This window comes from Melopsittacus undulatus, chromosome 10 (assembly GCF_012275295.1).
Source record: "Melopsittacus undulatus isolate bMelUnd1 chromosome 10, bMelUnd1.mat.Z, whole genome shotgun sequence".
Taxonomy (NCBI): Eukaryota; Metazoa; Chordata; class Aves; order Psittaciformes; family Psittaculidae; genus Melopsittacus; species Melopsittacus undulatus.
Genome location: NC_047536.1, coordinates 34,121,231 through 34,132,124, shown reverse-complemented (window position 1 = coordinate 34,132,124; position 10,894 = coordinate 34,121,231). Strand labels below are relative to the sequence as shown.

Sequence of the window (10,894 nt, the reverse complement as noted above, 5' to 3'; positions counted from 1 at the left end):
CACTCATGCTGGACCACAGCCAGTGCAGAGGCAGCCAAATCCCCATCTCCCACCGGTGTATCTAAGCATACATCTCTATCAGAAAGCACAATACCTCTCTCCCCATGCCAGAGGAAAGGAGAAACACAAAAGGAAACAGAAAAACCTGATTTTTAGGGCTTTTTTCCTAGGCCATTCTGCCCTGTGGGTAGTTGGGTACCTTTGGAGATGGTACTGAGCAGTTAATCCTCTGGCTCCTTGGCATCATTCACTCTCCATAGGTGCAGGAAGCCAACAGAGGCCCCTCCGTTGCCTCCCAGGGCAGCTCTGCAGCCCTCACTCCCTGCCTACTGCTGTGCTCAATTCTCCTCCTCACATTGAAAAACCAAACCCAACCAAAACCCCAAGTCTCAAGCCAGCAAATGGGACTTCCTGGCACAGGAGCAAGCGGCAGCAGTTGGATACCTTCCACTAGCAAGTCCTCAGAAGGTTTATAACCACTCTGTGCTCCAACAGCTCTCGTGTTCCCCTGAGCACAGCTGCTTTCTCTGGGTGGAACAGGAGCCATGGCCTCAAGGTGAATGCAGCAGAAGAGCTGCTGCTACTGGAGGCCCCATAAGCCAATGGAGAGTGAATGACATGAGGATCATGAGGTGTACCTGAGTAAATAAGAACATCTGGAATCCCTTCAGGACCTGCCAGCACTGGGATGGGCAGGAGCAGTGCAGGCAAGACACCCCAGTGAGATAAGCATTTAGGAATGGAGCAAATAAGTCAGAAAATGATGAATAGGTAAATCAAGAGGTGCTTGACACAGGAGCTGTTTGGCTGCCAACGCTCTGAGCCTGTTACAGCATTAGTGTTACCCTGCTCTCTATACAAGTGTGTAATTGGGAAACGTGGGACTCGTTTGGAAGAGCTGTTAACTGGTAATAACTAGATGGGATTTCTCTTCCTGTTGTGTGGAACTCGGTGGGATCCCCATGGAGCTCCAGCCCTGCAGCTCACCTGGTCCCCAGCAGCAATACACACCTCCTGGGGTTTAGACATCGTGTGCTTGTGTCCTTCCCCCATTGGCCACAAGTCACAGTCATTTCCTCCTGTAGCTGCGAGTGCCCTGAGATTCCTTGCTCCCCATCATCTCCGGTTGCTTCCTCCCGTTATCTGTAGCTGAGCTTCCCAAGCTTTGTGCTGTCCACGTTGTTTGACCTCAGCAGGCAGCTGAAGGCACAGCTACACCTGGAAGTGGATGTTCCTCCACCAGCATCACTGACCGTGCCTGGAAGAGGGACCAGGAAACACCCCATGGCAAAGGCAGCACCACAGAGGGGAGGTGAAGCTCACAGGCAATGGACAAAATGCCATCTGAAAACCCAGGAACTCAACCTTAGCAGCCAGGATGTGGGAAAAGGAAACACCAAAGTGCCCCTAAAGGGAAAGAATCCAAGGAAGTTCTGCAAACACCATCTGAGGAAAAGGAAATGGGTAAAACTGGAGGAAACCCCTGGGATGTAGTGGATGCATCAGCCCCAGACAGGACAGCACCTGGTGAAAGCAGCTCTATCTTCTCATGCAGGCGTTGAACAGAAGCCAGTTTCCACACGGGAGATGGAGTGCTGCTCCAAAGACAGGGAATGACAAAGGGAAGAGCTTTTACTTGTAAGTCAGAAACTCCCCAACAACCACCATGGACTGCAGCAGTGTCAGAAACGAGCATTTACCTTCCTGTAGGGACACGTCAAACACCAAAGAGCTGCACGAGTGATGGGGAAGGTGATGCTCTTCGCAGAACCAAGGTGTCTCCACAGCCTTCTCCCTGCTCTGGTGGCTTATCCCAGCCCTGTCAATTTGCCTGTCATGTTTGCTTTAAAGCTCATTTCATGGTGACACCTTCCACCAGCTCACAGGAGACAGTTTAATACATGTATGTTGCTTCCAGTTTGTTCCACAGGCTCTGTTGTGGAGGAAGATGTGCCTATCTTGTTACGGACACCACTTCAGTGCTCCACTCGGGAATGCTCCCGGAGCCCAGCGGAACTGATGCTGTGCACCAGGACATAAGGACGGCTCATTACTGACAAACACAAAGCCCAAGCAGCGGCTCAGAGGAAGGAGGAGGTGGCATCGGTGTCACAGAGGGCTCAGACACACAGAGCACAGGCAGCAGGGAGCTCATCGCTCCCCCGCAGGAGCCTGCAAGGCACAAAGCAGCCTCTCTGCAGCACTGCCACCATCCGGCTTAGGGGGAAAAGCGACTTTCCTGGCACAGAGACGGCTTGAGGCCCAGAGCAACCCGGAACTGATCACCCGGTGCCAAGGAGCTGGCAGGAAACCTGGGTGTGGAAGTTGCCATCGGTGAGCAGAATCTGCACAACAGGACCCTTGGGATCGGCAGCTGGAGGAGATGCTGACTGCCAGCCCTCGATTCACTTGCAGGGATCACAAGGACCATGGATGGCAGCTGGTTGTCACCTCAGCCTTCTGATGACACTGGCTAACCAAGGCAGAAGAGGACACAAATAGATGAAGTCTGTCTGGGTTTAGGAGCAGATCCTATCCAGCAGTCGGGAAGATGTCCCAGGTCCCCAAAATGGCACAAGATACAAGAGCAAGGCCAGGTCGGATGGGGCTTGGAGCAGCTGCTCTAGTGGAAGGTCTCCCTGCCCATGGCAGGGGTTGGAACCGGATGAGCTTTAAGGTCCCTTCCAACCCAACCCAGTTTGGGGTTCTATGAACTCCTCCAAAGAATGACTCCAGTGTGTGACTTCCCACAGGGGTAAATCCCCTTTCTGAGCTCTCTTTGTACAGGTTCCCACCGATTACCAAGGGGTCATAAAGCACCAAGAGCTGCAGAAAAACACCTTCAAACCACTGCTGAGCCTGAATCTCCCTGAGCTGCAGAGGAGCAGGCACTGCATGCACCCCATCCCAGCCATCATTAGACAGGCTCAAACGCTGCTTTCCTCTTTTGTGGGCTTTTAATGGCAATTTCCACAATACTTTACAAACTCCTTGTTACTCACATTATGCCTCCAGTTAGGAATGAACAGCGAAGGGAATCCAGCTCTCAATGGAGGAACTGGTGTAAAACTGCCCTTTGCTGAGCTCTGGAATCTCATGCTGTGCATTCATACAGGCAGCCAAGCGAGTTCCTCATGCTCAACCTGCCTGGCCTGCTGCCCCAACCTGCTGCTCTGCCCCAGCCTGCACCTCTGGCCTTACCACTTGTCCTCTGTGCCCAGGAGGGGACCTGGGAGCCTCACAGCACTGAGGGGTTGGACTCACAGTGCAGGGCTCCAGCTGGGATGCTCCAGCCCTGGCCATGGCAGCGGTGCAGCCTCTCCGGATGGGATGGTGCTGGATCAGTTCCCACTGATGTCTGCAGGACCACGGATCCACACAGCTCTCCGGTTCTGCTCCGAGGGTGAGCACACTGTGGGATGGTGCAAAGTACCCTGGCACAAGGCTATAGATGGCAACTTGTACATGTGACTGCTACCAGGCCCTTATATTAGGGCATTAATGAAAGCACCCAGAGGATTCTGTTTGAAGGAGAGAAAGATGCAGAGACCTGAGTCCAAAACACAACCAGTACAACAAAGCTGGAGAATTACAGCTGTGCAGCTACATCAGCCCTCAGCAGAGGAAATAAAAGGGTCCCAGGGGCTTGAGTTTTCCCACCTGAGCCATTTCCATCATCTCAATAATTCACCTATCAAAACAAAACTTGCTTTCCAGTAAGACAGACTCCATTTGCCTTTTACTTTCAGTCCCTTTGTGCTGATTCAACTTTGTGCTTTCTTGGGAAGGAAAGGTCAGCAGCAGAGAATGCAATACAGCAAATTCAAGCTGCAGCCTGGACTGCAGGAGGAAGGGCAGGAGGAGCAGGCCCTGCACTTACCACCCCTGAGTCCTGCTGGGGGAAGGAAAGTCAGGATTTCCTCTCTGGAAAAGCCCAACAAGTGTTAAACCTGGCACCCCACAGTGAGCAAAGCCTGTTTCCCAAAGCCTTCCCTCCACAACCATCACCCATTCTCATATAGTTCCTAGTTAAGGTGAGAAAACAGCACTTTACAGCAGTCCCTGGAGGAGAGGGAAGAGCAAAAGGATTGTGATGAGCAGTCAGTTGGGAACTCTGGACAGAAACTGCTCCTTGGGAGCTGCCTTTCCCCTCACCTTCCTCACCCCTCCCAAGGCAGTAGCACAACCCACAAAGGAAACTCAGCTCAGCTCTCCTGGAGAACCTGTGGCACGAGAGGCTGCAGCTCCTTTCGAAATGGATTCATCTCATTGATTTATTTCCAAGTCCACTGATCATCATCACAAAAAAACCCAAAAACCAACAACAACAAAAAACAACCAAAAAAACCCCATGGGAAATGCAACTAAAGAGAAAAATAAAGTCCAATGAGACCTAAAACCCCAGAGCTACGAGGAGGTGTGAGCCTGACGGCACAGCAGGGTCCTTATGTCAACCGCTGGACGATGACGGCGTTGAGCAGGTTGGCTTCCTTCAGGGTCTGGTTCTCATCAGTCAGCTCTTTGTTGGGGAAGGTGGTCATGAGGATGAAGCTGGTGGCAGCCATCGCTGGCCGGGCATCTACGATGAAGAGCCGGATGTCACGGATCCTGTTCAAAGGGATCAAACACATGAGGATGATCCTGTTATTGAGCATCCTAAAACCAGGCGACAGCCTGAATTCATCTCTCCAGAGTATGCAACCCTGCTGCTGCTGTATTTGGCTGTCAGCTAACAACAGAGGCAACAGCCAGTAAAGAAGTTGAACTGGGAGGCAGAACAACTGGAACAAGTTCACAGTTATCTGACAGTTTCTAAAGCCCTTAGAAGAGATTGAGCCTTTTTAATTGACATTAGGGAAAGTGCCTCTAATGCTTTCAGGTGCAGTATCCCTGGCTATAATCCATCATGATTCAGAAAGCAAATCCAATCCTTCCAACAGTTAACAACTGCCTTAAAACCCCACAATGATTTTACTCCTCTTCACCGATACAGAAGGATCCCAGAGCTCCCTTCAGGAGGCTGGCCAGGAGTTTACCCTCAGCTCCCTCTGTGCACAGCCTGCAGTGCCATCCCAGCCTTCCCAGTCAGTCCCCTGTGATTCCAGTTGTGTCTGTACCTGTGGTTGTGGTTGAACTTCTGCACCAGGCGCCCGCCGTCAGCGAGCCGGATCTGGATGTTGGTGACAGGCTCTGACTCATCAATCACAATGGCAGAGCTGGCTTTGGCTTCGTTGGCTGCCTGCTGGGCTGGAGAGCTGGTGCCCATCACCTGGGGTGCACTGCTGAGGACAGGGAGACACAGGGTGAGCTGGGAAACCCCAAATGAGCCACTGGGCCCACTGCTAGGTTCCTAACCCAGAGGTACCAACACAGCTGGAGGTGAGGATGCAGGAGTCAGCTACTGAGCAGGAGCTTGTCTAGAACATCCCCTATATCCCTTTGGAGCACATCATGGGCCTTCACACCCCCACAGGAACCACGGGCAGTGTAACTTGGAGACACTGCTCCTATGTAACATCCCACAATGGTTCCAAACTAGGGATTCACCTCCTGGCCTGGAAAGGCTGAGCCACCTCACAGGACATGCCAGTAAAGCTCATTTCCTCTCTGGGAGGAACACCTCCCACCCCACAGGCACTGACAGATGAATCAACCCAGCCAAACCCTGGCGTGATGCTTTTACATCACACACAAAGCAAGCTCTTTGCTGGGCAGCTGCTGCCTCCTCACCTGCCCAGCTTCTGTCCTTCTCCAGTGAAAGCTTTGAAGACACTTTTGGGTTTCACATACTCCTCATCGCGGTGATCCTCCATGTCCAGGTTCACTTGTCCACCCCGCGCCAGCCTGCGCAGCTCGGCTGGGACCTCCCTGCAAAGAGACCACCCTGAGGCTGCTGCCTCAAGAAGCCAGTTGGGAAAGCACCAAGGGGAAGTGCCAGGCACAGACCTCTGGGATTCTGGCAGCTGCAGTGGGTCTGTGCTTCATTAACAGGGCAGATGCACACCTCCCACTACCAGACACTGAATAAAGGTCACCTTTCCCTAGCCCTCACCTGGAGGGACAAAATACATCAGACATTCCCAGCCCAAATACACACATTTGTTCTCTTCGAGCTCTCCAGGCCCCACCTAAACTAAAGCCACTTCCCATTTATCCAAAGTGTTCAAGTCTCCCCTTCCATAGTTCCCATATTAAATACCCAGCTCAGGTGAAGTGTACCACTGATTCAGCATCCTGCATTCCACAAGCACTTGTGTTGCAGAAAACACAATTCTTTTCCTCCCCTTTCCCTACATACCCTCTGCGGATATCATCAAGAAACTGGGCATTGGATGGATCCTGGTAGCTCCTCAGTTCTCCACTATCCAGACTGAATCCACTCTTCCAGAGCTTCAGCACAACATGGACCTGCAGCAGCCCCAACCAACAGTCAGCCTCACTCAAGCAGCTTGGTAACAATGATAAGCAGATGCAAAATGAAGTGCTCCAGACTGGCAGGGGAATATCAAGGTGCAGAAAACATTCCAGCCAGGTTGAGGGAAACCCCAAAGCTCTGGCTATGTAACAGCCATGCAGCAGTTCCTAGGAGGTGACACTGCAGGTGCCATCTGATAAATAAGGTTGAAAAGCCAAGAGTGTGCCAGGAAAGGAGCCAAAATCAAGCTCCCACCATACCCTAGGTGGGTATTTGGTCACAAGCCAAGCACAGGAGAATCCTGCACTGGTGCTGTTAGCTCCAAATCTATTCATGGTTATGAAGAGTTAATCACCCAGTGCTCTAACAAGCATCTACTATCCTCTATTCAGAAATCCCACCAGAAGCAGGATCTACCACTCTTCTGTCCTCCTGGATTTCTACAGGACTTTGTAACTCTCAGGCTCTCAAGCTGTGCAGCTATAACAGAGATCCCTCAGCTGACATTTACACACCAAACTGATACTCACATCCTGAGCAGAGTTGTGTCTCCTCTCTCCTGCCACATAAGCAGACTCCTCCTCTGGAGTAGCACCAAGGCGATACCCTCCCCCTGCAAAAGGCTGCAAGAGAGAGGCAGCAAAGAGGTTATAGAATGGCACAAACCAAGACACAAACCCAGGACAGCTTTCCCCAACACTGCTCTGCCTGAATGGGGCATCAAGAACATCTCTTGTCCTGCAGGCACAGTGACCAGCTTGAGCACATTAATGAATACAGCACAGGAAAGTGCCTTTTCTTGCCACTGTGATACAGGAGTTGGAGCTGCACTAAAGGAACCCAACTTTGCTGTCCTTTAAAGACAATTCCAGGACTCCACAGGACTGAAACAGGGAACAGAAGGAAGAACTCCTCACTTTAGGCTTGCTGGTCTCGCCGCCGCTCTTGGCCGTCCGGTCAACAGCCACTGCTCCGTGTTCCTTGGCTCCTTTGAACAGATCCTCCACCAGCTCATTGGGGCTCTTCTTCCTCGGGGGACCAACGATCTGCTGCCCACTCCTCTCTGAGCCACCAGCATAGAACCTGGCAGACAGCACAGGGGGAAATGGGCTCACTCCATGCTCCTGGGTGAGACGTGTGTCACAGCACCCGGCTTTATACCTGGATTCACCTGTTTGGGTTCTGCAGCTTAATGGAACAGATTGGATCTACAAATATTGCCTACTACCAGTGTGTCTCTAGTGGGGCCACTCACAAGTACTCACTGTACTAGAGACTCTCCTCTTCACAGAACCATAGAATGAGTGGTTTGGGTTGGAAGGGACCTTAAAGCTCATCCAGTTCCAACCCGGCCTTGAGCACTGCCAGGGATGGGGCAGCCACAGCTTCTCTGGGCACCCTGTGCCAGCACCTCAGCACCCTCACAGGGAACAGCTTCTGCCTAAGAGCTCAGCTCAGTCTCCCCTCAGGCAGGTTCAAGCCATTCCCCTTGGCCTGTCCCTACATCCCTTGTCCCAAGCCCCTCTCCAGGTTCTCTGCAGCCCCTTTAGGCACTGGAGCTGCTCTCAGGTCTCCCCTTCAGGAGCCTTCTCTTGTCCAGGCTGCCCCAGCCCAGAGCTGCTCCAGCCCTCACAGCATCTCCTTATGTCAGTTACTGTAACATCATCCTTGCTCAACAGCAATACATCGATAACTCTCAGACCCAGCAAGAGCAGCAGCCCAGCCTGACAAGGCTCAGTTTCAAATGCCAGCACCAGCTTTACGTCCAAGCTCAACAAGACACCCAGCAGCCCTGACCTGTCAGATGCACGAAGGTGGGCAGCGTGAGGGAAGGCACACATGTTCACACCACACTGACAGATCCCCACACTCAGAATGGATCTGAACTGGAAGCAGTGAATGCAGTCAGTGTAGTGCAATTAAGCACTTCTGGAAGACTGGGTTTATTAGCTTCCAGATGGCTTGGAACACAAACAGAGCAAGCCACATCTGTTTGCAGAGACCACGCAGTCTACTGAGGGCTGAGCCACTTTAAACAGATCACAGCTCCATTCCACTTCCATTGCCTGCTAACCCTGAGGGTATCCAGCTACTCAGAGCTGAGACAGTAACCAGCTTCCCCAGCAGTACACCATGGCCCCACTGGGAAGGTGTTTTTCTACTCTGAACTCAGGGCTTCCACCTCCTGCCTTAAGCCCCCTCTCAGCAGCAGAGCTCAGCAGTGAAATCTGGTGCTTGCACAGCCACACTGAGCACGTGCTTGGGCCCAGACTGCACAGACCAAACCTGTCTGGTCAAACCTGAGACTTTTCACTACAGGAGTTTCATATTGACTCCAATCAGCTCCTTACAAAGCCCTGGACAGAAGCAGCAAAGAGCAGGGCAGGGAGGAACACACAGGTTCTGAGAACTCACCTCTGCCCCTCCTCCTCTTCATCATCATCCTCCTGTGCATGAACAAGGTCTCGAAACGACGTTACTCTGTGGTCACTGCAAGAGGCAGCCAGAGAAGTTCATCACCCTCATGACACAGCAAACCCATGCAAGCACAACCTCTGGTTGATGCTGTTCTGCTTTAGGCTGTGATTCATTACTGGATGAAGGGACAGGTCAGTGCTGCCCTGTGTGCAACCAGGTTGTGACCTGAGCTCCTGGACCCCTCCACCAATGACACCAATGGAGGTGGGTGCACTGGAGGGGCTGCCCCACAGGAAGAGTGGGGACTCCTCAGTCTGTTCACATACTGCATTCTGCCACCTCTCCCAACTGCACAGGTGCCTCCTCCATCCCTCACCATCCTTCCCCTTCTGGTTGTTTCTGCTGATCCCAACTGGAGCAGAGCTCCTCTGCAACAGGGGTTTGCTCACCAGAGCCTGAACCAAGAGCACTGCTGACCATACAGTCAGGACCTCCTCCTCTTTAAACCCAGGCAGTGTTTCCCTGCTGCCCACGGATTTGGCAAGGCAAAACTAACTTCTCCTTGTAAAATGGATCAGGTGTCACCCAACATTAGAAGATCCTTCCTGTGGAGGCACAACCTGCTCGAATGAAAGTGTCCCCAACTGCCTGCCTGTGACCTCGAGACAAATCACATCTTTCCTGAGCAAGGAGGCAAGCAGAGGAGCTGCTCTTTGGATTAGTTGTGCAATACCCTCTGTGCTTGCGTTTCTAAACACTGGGGTTTTCACAATGCCCAGGGAGCCAGGAGGTGCAGCAGGTCTAACCACACAGCTGTTTGTCCTCCAGACTAACACACACCAGTGCTTCAGATACAGCTGAGGCTTTATGTGAATCCCAGACTGGTTTGTGTTGAAGGGAGCTTAAAGCTCCTCCAGCTCCAACCCATTCCATGGAGCAGCTGCTCCAAGCCCTGTGTCCAACCTGGCCAGCATCCACCAACCCAGCTCCCTCACCACCACTGGATGAACCACCAGTGTCCAGCTCAGCACTGGAGCCCCCTCCTCACCTGGCTGAAGAGCCTCTGGATACGGAGCTGGGAGCTGGCTGGGGCAGGGTCAGGATGTCCTCGTCCCCCCCGTCCTCATAGAAACTGGCGAGTGCGATCTGGAAGGAACACAGGGAGCTCCTCAGGCTGGGAGCAGCCGTTCCCCACGGCAGCAAACCCACACACAGCTGCGGGCCCCATCGCACCGAGGCACATCACCCCAAGGATGCTTCCCCTCCGGGGGCCTTGCATAGAACACCGGGAGCCTTTGCCTGCTCTCAGTGCTACCGGTGGCTCGGAGCAGCCTCCCCCGTTCTGGGCTGTCTGTGTATGGCTCCGGCTCCGGCACGGCCGCTGCTGTGACAGGCTCCGAGCTCAGCACAGCCGCATGGCTGGAGGGCAGCGCACAGCAGCGGCAGACAGCGCAGTTCTGTTCCTAACGGGAACCGGGAGCAAACCGGGAGGACCCCCCGGGGCTCCAGCGAGCGGCTACGTTCAGAACAACGCGAGACCCAGGCCGGGCTCGGGCCCCAACCGGGACCGGGAGACGGCCGCAAGGTGACGGCTGAGCCCGGAGCCGAGCACCGAGGGCGGCCCCGCTCCCCCCCCAGCACCGGCTCCGGTCCCGGCGCTCCCCGGGCCGCTCTCCGGTACCTGCAGGTCCCACCCGGCGGACTCGAGGAAGAACCGTGCCCGCCCCTCCTCCGTCCCGGTCACGGCCACGAACTCCCTCAGCGCCTCCTCCCTGGCCGCCATCTTGCCGCGGTGCACCGCCCGGCGCCGCCGTGTGCGCCGGCGAACACAGCCCGGCAGGGAACGGCACCGGCGAGCGGCGCTGTGCGCCACAGCGGCCCCTGGCGGAGCGGAGGGGAGAGGCAACGAGAGCCGGGGGGGGCAGCGCCGGGCACCGGGCACCGGGGATGGGGACGGGGGGCTCGGGTCGGTACGGGTCAGCACGGCACGGGTCGGGGGTCTGTTCGGTACGGGTCGGCTCGGGTCAGTACGGGGTCGGTATGGGTCTGTTCGGCTCGGCA

General features: G+C 54.1%; 1 protein-coding gene across 2 annotated transcripts; it reads right to left on the bottom strand.

Moving 5' to 3' along the window:
- Window positions 1-4,248: 4,248 nt before the first annotated feature.
- On the bottom strand, window positions 4,249-10,669 carry NSFL1C (NSFL1 cofactor). 2 transcript variants are annotated; one of them, XM_034067273.1, is made up of 9 exons: window positions 10,515-10,669; window positions 9,882-9,979; window positions 8,831-8,905; window positions 7,333-7,498; window positions 6,946-7,038; window positions 6,299-6,408; window positions 5,731-5,868; window positions 5,118-5,282; window positions 4,249-4,608 (listed from the first exon to the last, which is right to left on the bottom strand). In XM_034067273.1, exons 1-9 carry the CDS (start codon window positions 10,614-10,616, stop codon window positions 4,446-4,448), a joined length of 1,110 nt encoding a protein of 369 aa, XP_033923164.1. In that variant the 5' UTR covers window positions 10,617-10,669; the 3' UTR covers window positions 4,249-4,445. The 2 variants fall into 2 exon arrangements, with proteins under 2 accessions (XP_033923164.1, XP_033923165.1); XM_034067274.1 differs by having other exon boundaries at window positions 5,118-5,279.
- Window positions 10,670-10,894: the final 225 nt, after the last annotated feature.